The following is a 13,619-nucleotide window of genomic DNA, read 5'->3' as shown; positions in this document are numbered from 1 at the left end:
TGACAATGATCTGTGGTCTGGCACTTCAGGCAGGTCCAGAACCTGTGTGAGACCCGTGGCTGCCACCTGAATGCACCCACGGATCACTCCAGCAAACAGCTGTCTGCACCTGAGCTCTGGTCTGGCATTTGCCTTTAGAGGCACACCTCTACACCAGTAATGCCCACAGCTTTTGAAAACGGGGCTTCAAATACTTGTTCCCGTTTCACAATGCAAGGATTTGTATTTATTCTTCACTCTACTTTGTTTACATTATGTTTTTATTCAATGACACTGTAATCACAGGAGCAAACCAAGCTGAGTGCCACCACCACCTTCCAGTCATTTCCATACCTGGAAACCATTAAGCTACACAGATGAAGCTTTCTTCTCATGTATTTCAACTAAGAAGTTATCATTATGTTTTTACATCTGTCCATACTACACTTTTTTTCCCTGTTTACTCTATTTAATGAGCTCTCCTTGCACTTACAAATCTGCAATGAGAATTAAAAAGCTGTTGTCCAGACATAGGTTACTGTTAATTTTTATCTACTATTACTCCATTCTACTCTTTTATTACTTTCTCAGCTTGGTAAAATTTCAAACTAAACACAAGCTGGAAGTCATTCAAAACCAAGTAGGAGACTGCAGCCACATCTTCTATTGTGTAATGTGGAATAGTTTAATGCAGCCCTGAAAAGCAGATTTCCTAAATGCTTGTTAAATTATTTCCATAATTCAAAGGTGACAATGCTTTAATTTCAGGGTAATGCTACAGCTTTATGACTTCACAGTTTTATTTAATGGTCCAATTCACTAGGATATTATGCTGTCTGCATTTGGCCCTAGGAGATGTTTTTACAGCATGGAACTGCAATGCGTTAAGCACATTTTAGACTCTATGTTTAGCCTAGCCCATAGTTCTATCATCTTGCTGGAAACCTCCAAGTTGCTTTTGATGGCACACAAATTAAATTGTGGGAAATTAGAGCAGCTGGAAAACTGGCTTTCAATGAAATCTGTATTGTCTAATTCTCATTTTTATTCTTCAACTTGAAATATCCCTGTAGAGCACATTCCACCCATACAAACTGCATCATTCCTTTGTGATTTAGGAGGTTTGTCACAAAACAAGATTATTCAGACTGATTAAATTGCCAACAAGCCAAACATACGGTAAATGCTACATGAGAGAAAAAAATAACTCTCAGAGCTCATACGATGCGTTTGTTTCATGGTGCTCCAGACTGAATGCCAAATTTTATCCTGAATGCTGTACCTATAACTAAAACTACAACCACAAAAAAGACAAGACTTTCCTTCTTAAATACTGTATTGTTCTAAACTGCAGTGGCAGGTCGACCCAGCTCCTCTAACATACACTCCCCTCAAAGGATATTGAAAGACCAATTTCTTATCACAGCAGGTTAATTCACTCACTCAAAAAGTGTTTTCTGAGTCTTCTCTGAAAGCATCCCATTGCTATTTTTGTATCTACTTTTTTTTTTTTTTTTTGGTGGCTGACCCAGCAGTACATGCCTTTGCAGCTTGTTTTCTGCTCATCAGCTTCCTCCTGAGTTCTGATTCATCCATCCAGCGAAGAAACTCTGCAGTGCATTCAAGGCAGCACTCAGCAGAATGACCATGCCTGATGTCTCTGATGGATGACAACAAGACACCTCTTTTGTGACATCTTGCACCTTCCTCCCCCACGTTTTGCTGAAGCCCAGAGCAGTCAAACCACTGTCATGCCAGCCAACTTCCTATGCTCCACCATTTCAGTAGTTTCTTGACAAAGGGTATCTTACAATGAGCAGTGAGAAATATTCCTCTCCAAAAACTGAAGAGGCAGTCACTGATCTATTTCCTAGTGCCAAGTGGACACTTCTCCACTCACTGTGCTTCTGACAACTCCAGTCCTCTCTGCCTCAGTTCCCTTCATCTAGGGTGAGTGCTGAGAGACTCAAATCACGTTTCTGCTGTTTCACATACCCTGTGATGGCTCAAACACCTGCATGAGTCTGGCAGCCGAGAAGAAGAGCCCAGAGCAAACCTGCTGCTCTCCACTGCCATAGCAGAAGGGTGGGCATGACACCCGCAGGGGACGCGTGTCTGGGGCAAAGGGATCCACCCCGTGCAGCCCAGACAGCTGGAGCGACTCGCACAGAGCCTCAGCTCACTTCTAACTTCTGAGCACTGCAGGTGTGGCAGGAGAGGGATTAAGTTGCAGTAAACTTTTGTTGAAAGGTAAAGCCTAGAGAAAAATATCTAGTTATGTTCTTCAGTACGAAAACTTCCTTAGGGGCCACCTGCAAATGTGATAGTGAAGGTGGCCTTCAGGACTTCTGTCATGATGCTCATCCAAAAAACAATTTCATTGAAAGCAGCAAGGCAGCTGCTGACAGCACAATGCCTTTGACATAATATTCACATTAAAGATTTTTTTCATTCTGTAAGGTTTTGGAAGAATACTTAATGAAAATTCAAAAGAGAAACATATCAGTTATCAGAACTACAGTGTGCCAAAAGACCTGTAGTGTTTGAGGGATAAACTGAAAATCTTTAGGGGCTACCTTTAATCTAAACAGTAGTAAATAATTTGTAAGGAATTTCCATTTGTTGTTTTCTTTTGTGATAAAGTGAATCATAACTACAGACAGCTACAGGGTAAGAGGGAGTTTGACCATTTAAATTGTTGCTCCAAAATCCTGTAGCTGCAGGTATTAAAGGCAGAACTAAGGGCATGACCTCCTCCTATCAGTTCTTGCTTCAGCCTGCCTGGGGGCAGCCCTCCTCTTCACAAGATAATTTCCCAAGGCCATAAAAAATGCAAAAAAGGCTGAGTACATGGTGTCTCCTGCATCTGTGTAATTGCTATACAAACAAAAAGGAGATGGTTTCTTATCAAAAATAGATTAAGGAATTCTATAAGCAGATGAGCTGAGATTCACATGTGGAAACAAAGGGAAGGATGGACTCCATGGACAATAATACAACTGATTGTTTTAGGAACATCAATGGGCATATGTACTATATGGAAGAATAAAAATCTTAATCATTGTTAGCTGAATGAAAAAAGGACACAATTTGTAAAAAATTGCAAATATAATTTTGACGATCTACTTCACATCTTATTAGAATCCCTTACTTTTTCTAAGATTTAGACAGTTTCTATACAGTTTTTTGGGACAGAGAAAACAAAATTTTGTTTTTCCTGCATCAGAGAAATTAGCAGTATTTGCACTTTGAGATGAGACTCCAAAACAGAAATGATCTGCATGCAACATGTGGAGATGTATTTTTGCTAATTAATGATTTTTTCACTATAGCAATTTCAAAAAACAGATCTTGGACCAGCAGCAAAACCTGAGATAAGGTTGTATCTTTCCCCAAACTGCAATAATATTTTTCTTCCCTGGAAGAAAAATAAGGGAAAAAAATAAAGGAAAACTATTTGAGGATTGGAAAAATATCTGGCAAAGATAAACTTAACCATTGATTTAGTCATGACAATTTCCAAGCATTATTGATTTGATAGTCCAGGGTTTGAATACTGTAAAACAGCATCAGTAGAGTACAGTGACAGGATGACTCAAGTGTACTGCAAGTAAATATTTCAGAATTCAAGGGTAAAATTTACTCAGAAGGAGATAAGAAAAGGTCATTCTACTTTTCAAACAGGACAGCAAAAAAGCACATGGATGTCGATTGCATGTATATAAGCTTTGTCCTGGAGAACATGGTTATTAGCATTTACATAGCATTTATGTAGTACTCCATACAGACCAATAGATTTCTAAGCAGCAAAAAAAAAAAACAATAAGCCTCACAATGATAGAAAGACTGCCAGACCTGAGGTTCAGAGGGTCTATCAGTCATCTTTTCTATTGACTGTTAGGAATCTTCAATTAATATTAATTCAAGTGGGCTCATTATCAACCAGCATACAAGGAAAATCTTTCCCAGCCCCAGTGGCTGTTCACTACCCCAAAGTATGACACAACACATTCTGCACTTCATGTCAAAAAGGTGTGGCCATAGACCCCCATAGATGACTGGAGACCCAGGAAAAGTGAGCACAGCTAGCTTACATTCCCATGTGGATGGCCCTGGAGATATGCCAGATGTGTTCCCAAGGCACTCAATGCACCCACCCCAATTTAATAACCCCTGCATGGACCTATTCACATCCTCATGGTGTCCTGGATGGCATCCAGCTGCATCCAGTCATGCCTTGGGCACACACATTTGGTTCACTTCCCCACACACAGATGCATATTTGGTGTGGACTCAGTGTTTCTTACAACTGATGAATTTCCCTGTGAAAGTGACTTTGCTCTGTGTACAACAGGTATATAAGGTGAAAACAACATTATGTTAATAGGGTGCTGTCTTTTCCTTTTAGATCTAGTTTTGAGGTTTTTGTCTTTCACTGTCATTGAACTGTCTCTCTTCTCCTATTGTAAGAAAATGAAAATGAGCATTGCTTCTGTCAGTGAGCCCCATTCACTTTGAGTATTTCCATTCTAAATAGTCCTGGATTATTTACTTTTAACCTCTCTTTGTAGAGAGATCTTTCTATGCCTTTGATTAGGCACATTAGGGTTCCTGACAACCTCCTATTTCAACAACATATTTTACCCTTATTAGAAATAAACAGCCCCCAAGGAAAACTCCTTTTGAAGTGCTTCATATGCTCTTCTCACTTCTTGACCAATAAGTATGCTATTAAATAGTAGCACATCATCAACAGTTTTTTGTCACCTTGCTTTTTCAGCCACTTCTTCAGACAGTGGATAAGTACATTTACCCACTCTAGTATCAGCTATTCATCAGATATTCTGTGACACTACTGTTAAATTTCTTGCCATGCTGAAAATTGACTTTATATATTTTAATATTTTTTTCCTTTTTGTTTTCTTCCTGTAACATTTCCTTTCCCTTATCACTCTCTCCCTCTTTCTATAACTGTCCAATTCCCTCTCAACGCACACAATCACAATTTTCTGCTTTATTCAGAATTTCTATACAGCAGTGGGCTCTAAAGTTGACAGGCTTTAGAGAAACCACTGCAAACATAAACACAGTAAAATAACTTGTAATGTTGATATTTCAATATAGAAAAAAAATAGAACTTAAAATAGAATTAGAAAGAACTTAAGAAAAAGGTATTAAAAAAACATTTTTCTTTAAATGCAAGGATGCTGCTCATTTCTGATGGTCTGAATTCTTCCTTGAATTCATCCTTCACAGATTAAAGGCACTGTAATTCCCAGAAGGCATTAGCTCTCTGCACCTCCACTTTTAAAAACACTAAATGAGTCATTGCCCTGAATTTTCCATTCCACCTCCAAATTCTTCAGCTTGAACACATTTTGGGCATAAAGAGGTTACTGCTTCCTGAACTGTATTCAGAAAGAACTACCAGCCTGTGTAAAATAAAAGCTTTATTTAGCCCAGGAACCCACCTCTGCCTCTGAGGTTGAAGAGATACCCAGGGAAGCCAAAAGGTTTTCCTGAAGCTAATTCCCATTTCCCAATGGTCTTTGCCTCACAGCTGCCTGAGTGGGAAGCTGCAACTAAACCTCCATGTTTACTTGCACCTTCTGAGCCTATCAGACAAAACTGGATTTTTTTCCAGATGGGTTTTACTCCCTCTCTTGATCTATCAGTCTCCTTGCTGCCCTGTAGTGATTTCAAGTTTAATTCATTGCATCAAGAAAAAGCAAGCAAAAAAGTCCCAAATCCCATTCTGTAATCATTTAGGTTTCCCTTAGCTCATATAAGACGAAAAATAATCAATTGCTATTTTTTCTCTATGCCACACATGATTTCCAGGCTCTCCTGTGACAGTTCCCCCCAACTATCTTTTCCATTTGTTTAGTCCACCCACACATGGAAGCCATCCACATTTTTCCATTCACAGGAGATGTGTTACGGATTTATGTCACCGAACAATAATATTTTTTCTTTTTCTTGTATGTACCCAGTGTAACAACACAGAATTTCGTATTTTGCCTTTCCCTGAATATGGAGCACTTTCAGAAAACTAAGCAGAAACTTCATCTGAAAAAAGAAGCAAATTGAGAATCCATCTCTGTGTACACAAAGCAATTTATTTCCTACTTTGCACTTAATCAATTACTGTAAACAATTTTTATGATAATAACAATGAAATAATTTCCCAGAGAGAAAAGAAGCTCATGTGACTAAAGCACTCAAACCATTTTTAGTTGACCCAGAAACATAAGTTTGCCAGTTTTCCCCACCTCCACCATTCTCATAACCAATTTTATGAGAATGTCAGCAAGTTCATTACAGACAGAGAGAAAATCAGGTATATGCCTTCTGGATTTCTGCCAGATAAGGTTTTTTTTTAGGAAAGCAAATGCAAGGTGTTTTTCAAAAATCCTACTTCTTCAGGAGAGATAAAAAGCACTGACAATGTTTTGATCACACATATTTATATGATAAATAATAAAAATGAGCACGTTTCCCTTATTGAAGATCAAGGAAGGATATTCAGACACAACAGTTTCAATTCTTAGGAGATTCAACAGCAAAGGAGACATATCTTATTAAATATTTGTTACACTTGAATAAAAAACATACTTAATAATTAACTGTTGTGCATTTAATTAACATAATCACTGCCCAATTAAATAAAAATTAAAATTTAATTTGAGGCACTTTAATACAAGGAGATTAAGGATAAAATATGAATGTCCTGAGTCCTCAGTTTTCAGCCCTGAGTGTGGAAGTGATATGTGGCAAAGTAGTTCAGCCAGAATTAGCAATTTAGAAAGGGTAATAAAACATTCCTTCATCTGCACCTGGCCACGGGAAGCAAAAAATGCCAAACAGGAGATGGTGTGGGAAATTTCACCTCCATTTCAAATATAAAAAGCAGAAAGGAAGCCCTGCCATCCACCCCTATCCACAATAAGGGCTGTGTAATCTTTTCTCACACTCATGGCTTGACAATCCTATATACAAAACAGGACCCACTTAAGGGGAAAATTTGCCAGACAGGTATTTGTTCACTTGAAACAATTATTTTAAAATTACAGAACTGTAAGGTTGAAAAGCTAGGCTCTTGCTCTGCTACCCATCTCCTCAGTGTCCCCTCTCCTAAAACAATCATGCATTCTCCACCACACAAATACCAGGGAGAATCAAGGCTTCCACTCTTTGGAATGCCAAAGGTATCACACTTGTATGAGGGATGTATTGCTGCCCACATCAGACTAGAAGGGTTTATAGATAGCTCAGTGAGAGGAGTTTAATAATAATTCCCAGATCTAGTATTTTAATAAAGCAGAGAAACAGAGAAACCATTCAATTACAGGAGAATGGTTGGCTTCTAAGTTTCTACGTCTAGTAAAGAACAAACATCTCATCAAAAGTTATGATATTAAGAAGCGCCCTTTTTAAGGTGCAGACACTGGTGCATATATCACTTGTCAAGGGAAGTCCTTCAAACATTTTAAAAATTACTTTTACATGGACCTTATTTAAAGAAACATCTCAAAGTGAAACCTCGGTTACAACTTCTCTGCTTCTTCCCCTGCTGAGCTGTATTATTGACATCTCTATCATTTTACTAAGACCACCTCAAATAAAATTAGACCCAACATCAAGCAGCCAAGTCAAGGTAAGGCCATTACCTGTTATATTGCAAAAAACACGGAGTGGTCCCAGCGGTCCACTTCCATCAGAATCGATGTAGAATAAACCCGATGTCTTCCCTTGGTGTCGGTAAGCCTCGCAGGATTGTTCATAGACAGCTTTAAAAGAAAGAGAGAGTGACTGCATCACAGACAGAACACAGACAGACACGTTTCATACATGAGTACTGTGTTAATTATTGCCATATATACCCTGTTAGCACACAGCTGATTAGCATGTGAAATCTTACTGCATTTGGGCCTGAATCCATGCTCAAAATCACACATTTCTTTAACTAGTTCCTTAAACTTAATGCATGCTGGCTTTAAATATACAGGTACTTGCTTTATTTTGGATAAAGTATGTAAATACTTAAATAAAGGTATATGAACTTTCAAATGTGACATATCTAGTTGTGGAGTGGTACATATATTCAGCATGTATGGAATTTCAAAGATATACCTGCACACAGGTACACATGATTTACTACCTAGGCATGTACTTAAGTCTTGTCAACACAGATGACAGATAGTTTTTCCAGTCCTCACCTTCCCTCCAGGATAAGGTTAACAGGAAGCACTAAAGCCCTACAATCTGCTATCCAAATGAAATCCATTGTCCCCCAGCAGAAAGCTCAAGCTCAGACATGGTCTCCATCCTAAGTTACATCTTTATGCTTTAGATGTAATTTTATACAACCAACTCTTTCTCTCTGCTTATCAATATTCTTCTCTCAGAGTACCAGTGCCCATAAAAACCCAAATGGTTAACAAAACAAGTACAGCAGTTCACCAAGAGCAAGAAAAGAAGGAAGAAAATCCCACAGATCAGTACAATCTTTGTATTTGAGGCATATTTTCAGGACAGTTACAACTGTCACTTGCTATGAAGCAAAGAGAAAACTCCTGCAGAGAGGCAATCCAGAATGTCAGTAAGTCACATGTATGATCCTGGACCTTGAACAACAACCTTAAATCTCATTTCAGGAGAGTTGATTGTTTTTTTCTCCCCACCTGCTTAAACCCTTACCTGATAATACTGACCAAATTATTCTCTGTGACAGTTTATAACTGCTGTGTTGAGGCTTTAAATACAACTGCAAAATTCCCAATGCTTTTCATCTGAAAGGAACTCAAGGAGCTTTGCAGATTGATGGCAGGTCCAGCACTTCCTCACCACTTCTAACCACCATCCTTGCAGAAGACAGCAATTGCTCCACAGCAGCAGGAATAGCTCCTTACTCTCACTCCTGTGCACACATGGATTCACATCCCTCCTTTTCCCTCATTCCCTTAAAGACAATTCTCTAATGAAACTTTAAAAAAGGCATCTATAGTGAGCCCTGAAGTAGCCATGTCTGAAGAATGCTGTAAAATAGTTCACCACTTAGATATTGGACATTTCTTCACTTCTGCCAAGAAAACAGAACCACAGTTCTAGGGGCTTTGGTCCAAACTGGGTATGGATTAAGAGTCTCATCTTTCAATCACTTGTACAATCACCAAAATATGTTTTCCCCTTGCACATTTCTTGCCTGACCAGACAACTTCAGCAGACAGAACATCACTAAGTCCTAAACAAGCACAGCACTATCCTTCTCAGGGTTAAGAAGCTGCTCAAGGTACTCAGCACCTGATGAGACAGGGTCTTAATTAGCTCCATCCTATAATAAATAGAATTAAGAAAGCTTTTTCCTCACAGCCTGATGTATTCAAGCATGGTAGGAGGCCTGAATATCTGTAAATTCCCACTTGAGGGCTGGCCAAGAACACATTAATGTAAGTTAAATAAAATCCCTAAACCAGAACCTGTTCTTCCAGTGCTCACAACCTGAGGGGCTGACAGAGTCTCTGAGTTGCAGAAGTGCTGACAGAAGCAGTGGGCATATGGAGGTCAGGAGAGAGATGGTAACAGGCAATTAAGTAAGCATCCAAGGAATCATGGTTTGATCAATTTGCAAAGTTCTTAAACTGCAGTTCACTTAGTGAATTTGCTGTCATCATCGTTACAGGACACTTCATCTTGCCTCATTAGGGAATATGCCAATTGCTTCTTCTGAATTGTTTGCTGAGTGTTTTTGAAGACAAAGGATGGTGTGAGGGGTAGAGACATAAAACAAATTTGTTGTCAGTGAACTGGCACAGCAAATCTCAGTCTTCATCACAATTTGTTCTTTCTAAGAAATAACTTTTTGATTGTCATTTTGGCTGGAGCCCAGATCTACTTTTTTTTTAATAATGTGGGCAGATTCAAACAGAGATGATCTACTCACCTTTAGATGGCCCCTTTGTCACTGTAACTTTAGGGGGAAAAAAAGGCTATAGAGAGCTAGAAATCAGGCTGAGGGTGCTCAACTGATATAAATCTGAAAGGATACACAAGCTTCCATAAAACTACAGTTATGTCTGCCAGAAGGAAATCCATCCTGGTATGTTTGCTTCAGTTACATGAGAAATCCAGCACTACATACTGGGAAGTAGCAGAAGAAATGGGAAAAGGCCATAAACCAAGAGCTCTAGCACATAAAACATATTCCATCATGATTAGTGAAAAGCAGTTTTGGTGGGCAGTTTATTTCACACCTGCACACAAAGTTTCACATGCCTGTATGTATAGCACTCGGTACGGCACACTTCTAGACTGAAAGCAGATCGACCATTGATTTTAATTTTCTTTTTTGCTTTTTTTTTCTATATGTAATGCATCAAGAAAAAAATTTTGTTTGTTTCTCAGTCACTGGCAGATGCCCATACAGACATTTTGAGTGCACCAACCACTCCAAGCTCTGCTTAACTCCTTTGTGGTCTGAGATGATTGCTTGCTTCAGAATAAAGTTATGCTACTCCATTTGCTGAAAAAGGCTCTATTATGCCAGTAACAACAACTTGAAGACATCCTTATGCGTTCATGAAAGAAGATCTCTTTGCAGTTATTATTCTCTTTTTGCAGAAATATCATATGCAAGTAAAAAACAGACAGTCAGCTGTGACTGTTAAGACCTTAGAACCTCAACTTTGAAAACTTCCTTCGTATTTATGTACTGTCTTGTGTCAGGCTTCTCTGGTGTATATGGAGTTGTATTCATTTTGGGAAAGCTAGGGAGCCATTATTGTAATTGTCATTTAAGAGTCACCAACCATTTAAGAATATAAGGTCCCACTTTCAAAAAGCAAGTACCAAAGGTAATAATGGAACTATTGACAGGTAAACACATCTTAATGGCAAAGAGCATTTGTAGTAATTGCACCTTTTTAATAAAGGAGAGGTATTCATCAGTTCATTCAGAGTAGAACCCACCATGAATTTTCAAACATTATTTTTACTAATATTTTAAAAATCATAGGTAAATAAAAATTAGTGATTTTATTCTTTTCATGAAGTATTTTAATAGTCTTTATACTTTTCTTCCATCATTCTCCTAAATTTGTTTTCCTATTGTAAAACATTCACCCAAATGGGACCAAAATAACAAAAATAGCATTCTTGATAGGCTGGTCATGCAAAGCTTGTTTTCTCATTAAAATATTTCTAAAAAGCATGATTTCAAAAATGAAACCTTTTGCTTGTCTTATGTCTCATAGAAGAAAGATCAGCTTTCCTTCTCCAACCCTCCCAGTTTTTTTTTTTTTTTTTTTTTTTTTTTTGTTTTTGTTTTTGTTTTTGTTTTTTTGTTTGTTTGTTTCTTTGGCTAATTTTGATTAACACCAGCCACTGAAGATAAAATAATGGTTTCCAGCACCATTTGTTTCAGTGGGCCAGAGAGACTGAAAACCACAGTGTAGGACTCTGAGCCCTGCTGGGTTCCTCGGGCCCGTCTGGGGTGAGCTGTGCAGCTCCCGCGGGCAGCAGGGAGGAGCAGGTCCTGGAGCTGCATCCACAGAAAGCCATGCCAGCAACTCCATCCCCCCTGCAAGTTCAGCCTGCACCTCACAGGCAGGTATGGCTGGTAAAAGCATCAGGGTGAAGTAAAGCACAAGGCAAAAACCAGTGTAAAAGGTGTCACAGGGTTCTTGCTGGTAACTGGCTACACCACAAAGACTAAACAAGAAGCAGCTTGACTCCAAGGTCCCAGATTTAGTAAGGGACACAACATCAGAAATATCTGTTTCACTTGGTCACAAATAATGTCTTTACTGTTTTTTATTTTATTTTATTTTATTTTATTTTTTCCAGAATCACTTGTAAGTTATAACATTGGATAGACCTTATGCTGACATTTTTGCTCTATGAGCATTTTTTTTTTTTAATTGATTGTGTTTCACAAAGAAATTTAAAATCCTCCCAGAGCTGACTGCTGCAAGTGATGCAGCCTGAAAACCCCATTCTTTAGAGCAAGAGCTGCTTCTCTAAGTAAGTGCTTTCTGTGCTCTTGCCTACCTGCTAGGATGGGCTGTGCTGGTGGTGTGCAGGCATGCACTGCACTGACAGAGCTCAAGATACCCACCTCCCAGCCCCTTATAATCCTCTGTAAAACAAATATACCAAATTTCTCCCTCAGGTATCTCTTTCAGTCTAAAGCATCTCAAGCTGAACTAGCTTTTCAGACCAACAGCTCATCACATCAGAACATTTGCTTATAGCACTGCTTTATTCATTATCATAATGCCAATCTTTTCCTTTCGTTCTCACTTTTCATCTTCCCAGGTGCTTAGGAAATATTTTGTCAAATTTTGATCAGCATTCACAAAATAAACACTTTATCTCCAGACAGAGCAACATCACCTAATTTGACGTGTTTTCTCGTATTTTCTGCAATATAAACATTCATAAGCTCAAAAATCAAAACTAAATTCATAAGCTCAAAAATTAAAACTATGGCTCTGAAATGTATACATCCCATGCTTTTTCAAGCCATACACTACACCCCCCACAGAAATATCCCAGCAAAACTATAAATATTCACTTAGATTGGTCATGGTTCAAGCTATAGATCTATGATTCAGTGTTCAGTGTCAGAAAAGCATTATCAGATTTTAATATCATAATAATAAAACAATTGTTTGACCTTGTGTGTATAAAACCATACAGAATTTAATTTCCTAATTTCTGCATCAAGATCCTTATGGCTGGTTAGCCACAGTCCACAGTCAGGTCTTAAAGGACTGGGGTCACTCTTGGTTTGGGTCTGCAGTAGAAAATTCAGCCTTTATTCAATATGCTTCACAAGCCTGAAAGGTTTTAAATATGAGCAATTGTGTCACTGTCCAGTTCTTTGAAGTATCCTGAACCTGATAATCCAACTGTTCTAATTACAGTCCTTAAACCAGAGGTGATTTTACCCCTGCCATAGCTGAAATCTCTAACAGTACATGGCTAAGCACAAACATTTCCAAGGTCAAACTTCCATTTTTTCCAATATAATTTTTTTTTTTGCCCAGTTTTTCACAGACTGCCCCTTACTGTATTGATATTTGGCTTCCAATCTCACTTTTGCCCTATGCAGTTCACCTGCAGTCTCCACGGCAGCCTTTGCTGAGCACAGGCTTCCTGTTCTACTGTGGAGCTGCTCAGCAGATGAGCCTTTAGATGGTCTCAGTTCCCAAGTTCTTAGCTCTGTTTCCTTTGCCCAGATGTTTCATAACAGAAACCTCTGCTCTCTTTCAGGCCACTTTTTTTGGTTTTTTTTACCTCCAGTCCAACTTTGGCTAAAAAAGCAAAGGCCATTCTTTGTACAAAGCCTTGAACTTCTGCAAATAACCCTCAAGGAGCAACATATTTAAAGCCCCCTCTGTTCAATGGGTGCATGAACCTGCTATTCACCCAGTAAGATGCACCCCTTACCCCATATTTAAAAATCCTGCCTGTTATTGGACAGATTACAATGACACTGCTCAGTTTTGCTGCTGGGAAGACCAGGCAAGGTAAACCTCTCTGCTGCACCCATCAGCATGTTATTAACTTAGATATCACCAAGAATGTTAAGTTCCATATAAAGAGAAATTTGTTTCTTTGTTTCTTTTTTTCCTCAG

At 38.6% G+C, this 13,619-nt stretch overlaps 1 protein-coding gene across 1 annotated transcript in view; it reads right to left on the bottom strand.

Annotated features, from left to right (window-relative positions):
* Window positions 1-13,619, bottom strand: part of CNTNAP5 (contactin associated protein family member 5) — a 265,702-nt gene that overhangs the window by 83,855 nt on the left and 168,228 nt on the right. The window contains exon 12 of the mRNA XM_021526152.4: window positions 7,650-7,769. Within this exon, the coding sequence (XP_021381827.3) occupies window positions 7,650-7,769 (120 nt within the window). The remainder of the gene's footprint in view (window positions 1-7,649; window positions 7,770-13,619) is intronic.

This window comes from Lonchura striata, chromosome 7, assembly GCF_050655825.1.
Source record: "Lonchura striata isolate lonStrDom1 chromosome 7, ASM5065582v1, whole genome shotgun sequence".
In the NCBI taxonomy this organism is placed as follows: domain Eukaryota; kingdom Metazoa; phylum Chordata; class Aves; order Passeriformes; family Estrildidae; genus Lonchura; species Lonchura striata.
The sequence above is the reverse complement of the archived record's forward strand: the minus strand, read 5'-3'. Positions and strand labels throughout refer to the sequence as shown.